The 643-nt window shown below is 68.0% G+C and overlaps 1 protein-coding gene across 1 annotated transcript in view; it reads left to right on the top strand.

The window, feature by feature from the left end:
• Window positions 1-195: 195 nt before the first annotated feature.
• Window positions 196-643, top strand: part of SEMA6B (semaphorin 6B) — an 11,046-nt gene continuing 10,598 nt past the window's right edge. Inside the window, exon 1 of the mRNA XM_027669892.1 lies at window positions 196-374. Coding sequence (XP_027525693.1) covers window positions 254-374 — 121 coding nt within the window. The 5' untranslated portion in view covers window positions 196-253. The remainder of the gene's footprint in view (window positions 375-643) is intronic.

The following is a 643-nucleotide window of genomic DNA, read 5'->3' as shown; positions in this document are numbered from 1 at the left end:
TGTCCCCAGTGTCCCCAGCGCGGAGCCAGGGGGGCACCGGGAGGACTCGGGGGGAGGACCTGGAGGCCGCTTTTCCTGCTTTTCCTGGTGTGTTTGGAATTTCCCCTGGGAAGGGACACGTCACCCCTCACCCCCCAGCCCCGGGGGTGGGTTTGGGGTCCCTGGGGTGGGGGAGGACCCCCGGGATCTGGGTGGGAGCCGCCCCTACCAGCCCTGCCCGTGCCCGCAGGTCCCACCAGGGGCGGGGGCCACCATGGGGCCACCAACCCGTGTCCCCCTGCTCCTGGTCCTGCTGCTGGTGGTGGTGGCCGAGAGGACGACGTGGGCCACCTTCCCAGAGGAGCCCGGGCCCATCTCCGTGGCCCCCCCGGACTGTGAGTGCCCACCCGGGGCAAGGCTTGGCACGGGGAGGGGAAGGGGTTTGGGGTGAAGGGAAGAGCGGGAACCCACTGAGGGGATTTTGGGATGCTTTGGGGTGAAGGCAGGAGGGTGGACACCCGTGGGCAGGGCTGGGTTTTGGGGTTCTCTTGGGGGGCACCCATGGAAGGGGTTTTGGGGTACTTTGGGGTGAAGGCAGGAGGGAGGCACCAATGGGATGGGTTTTTAGGGTGCTTTGGGGTACTTTGGGGTGAAGGCAGGAGGG

The sequence above is a fragment of the Corapipo altera genome, unplaced genomic scaffold, assembly GCF_003945725.1.
Source record: "Corapipo altera isolate COAL_440 unplaced genomic scaffold, ASM394572v1 293, whole genome shotgun sequence".
NCBI lineage: Eukaryota > Metazoa > Chordata > Aves > Passeriformes > Pipridae > Corapipo > Corapipo altera.
This window is presented reverse-complemented; position numbering and strand designations above follow the sequence as displayed.